This window comes from Frankliniella occidentalis, unplaced genomic scaffold (assembly GCF_000697945.3).
Source record: "Frankliniella occidentalis isolate FOCC.00 unplaced genomic scaffold, Focc_3.1 Scaffold43, whole genome shotgun sequence".
Classification (NCBI taxonomy): domain Eukaryota; kingdom Metazoa; phylum Arthropoda; class Insecta; order Thysanoptera; family Thripidae; genus Frankliniella; species Frankliniella occidentalis.
Window position 1 is genome coordinate 776,617 of NW_026267173.1, and position 453 is coordinate 777,069.

General features: G+C 43.9%; 1 protein-coding gene across 1 annotated transcript in view; it reads left to right on the top strand.

Annotated features, from left to right (window-relative positions):
* LOC113217360 (alkaline phosphatase, tissue-nonspecific isozyme-like) overlaps positions 1–377 on the top strand; it is a 105,815-nt gene extending 105,438 nt beyond the window's left edge. The window contains exons 10-11 of the mRNA XM_052266786.1: positions 7–257; positions 305–377. Of these exons, the coding sequence (XP_052122746.1) occupies positions 7–257; positions 305–377 (324 nt within the window). The remainder of the gene's footprint in view (positions 1–6; positions 258–304) is intronic.
* Positions 378–453: the final 76 nt, after the last annotated feature.

Below are 453 nucleotides of genomic sequence, written 5' to 3' on the forward strand. Positions count from 1 at the left end.
TACTAGCAAACTCATCAGATGTCCCAGCAACAAGTGCCGCCACAGCAACAGTTGCACAATCAGCAATTGCCTCCGCAGCAACCACAGCACCATCACCAGTATCAAAACATGAGCTGGAACAGTAACACCCCAAAGGCCCCTGTGGACTCTTGGGGTTCTTGGCATAATCAACCACAGGCACCTCCATCAACTAATAATGCAGCACAGGTTAAAACCAAAAAACAAATAAATGACCTCTGTTTATGTTTTGAATTTGTGTGATTTGTTCTCCGAAACTATAATTAATCAATTTTATTTATTTCAGAACTATACTTCATACGACTATTCTCATCAGCCTGTCCATCCTGCACTCGACCGCATGGTACCAGGTCAAGTAACTGAGCGAGAAGGCTTGCGCATGGTACCAGGCCGAATGGAAGATGATGACGACGATGACGATGATGATGATATTGA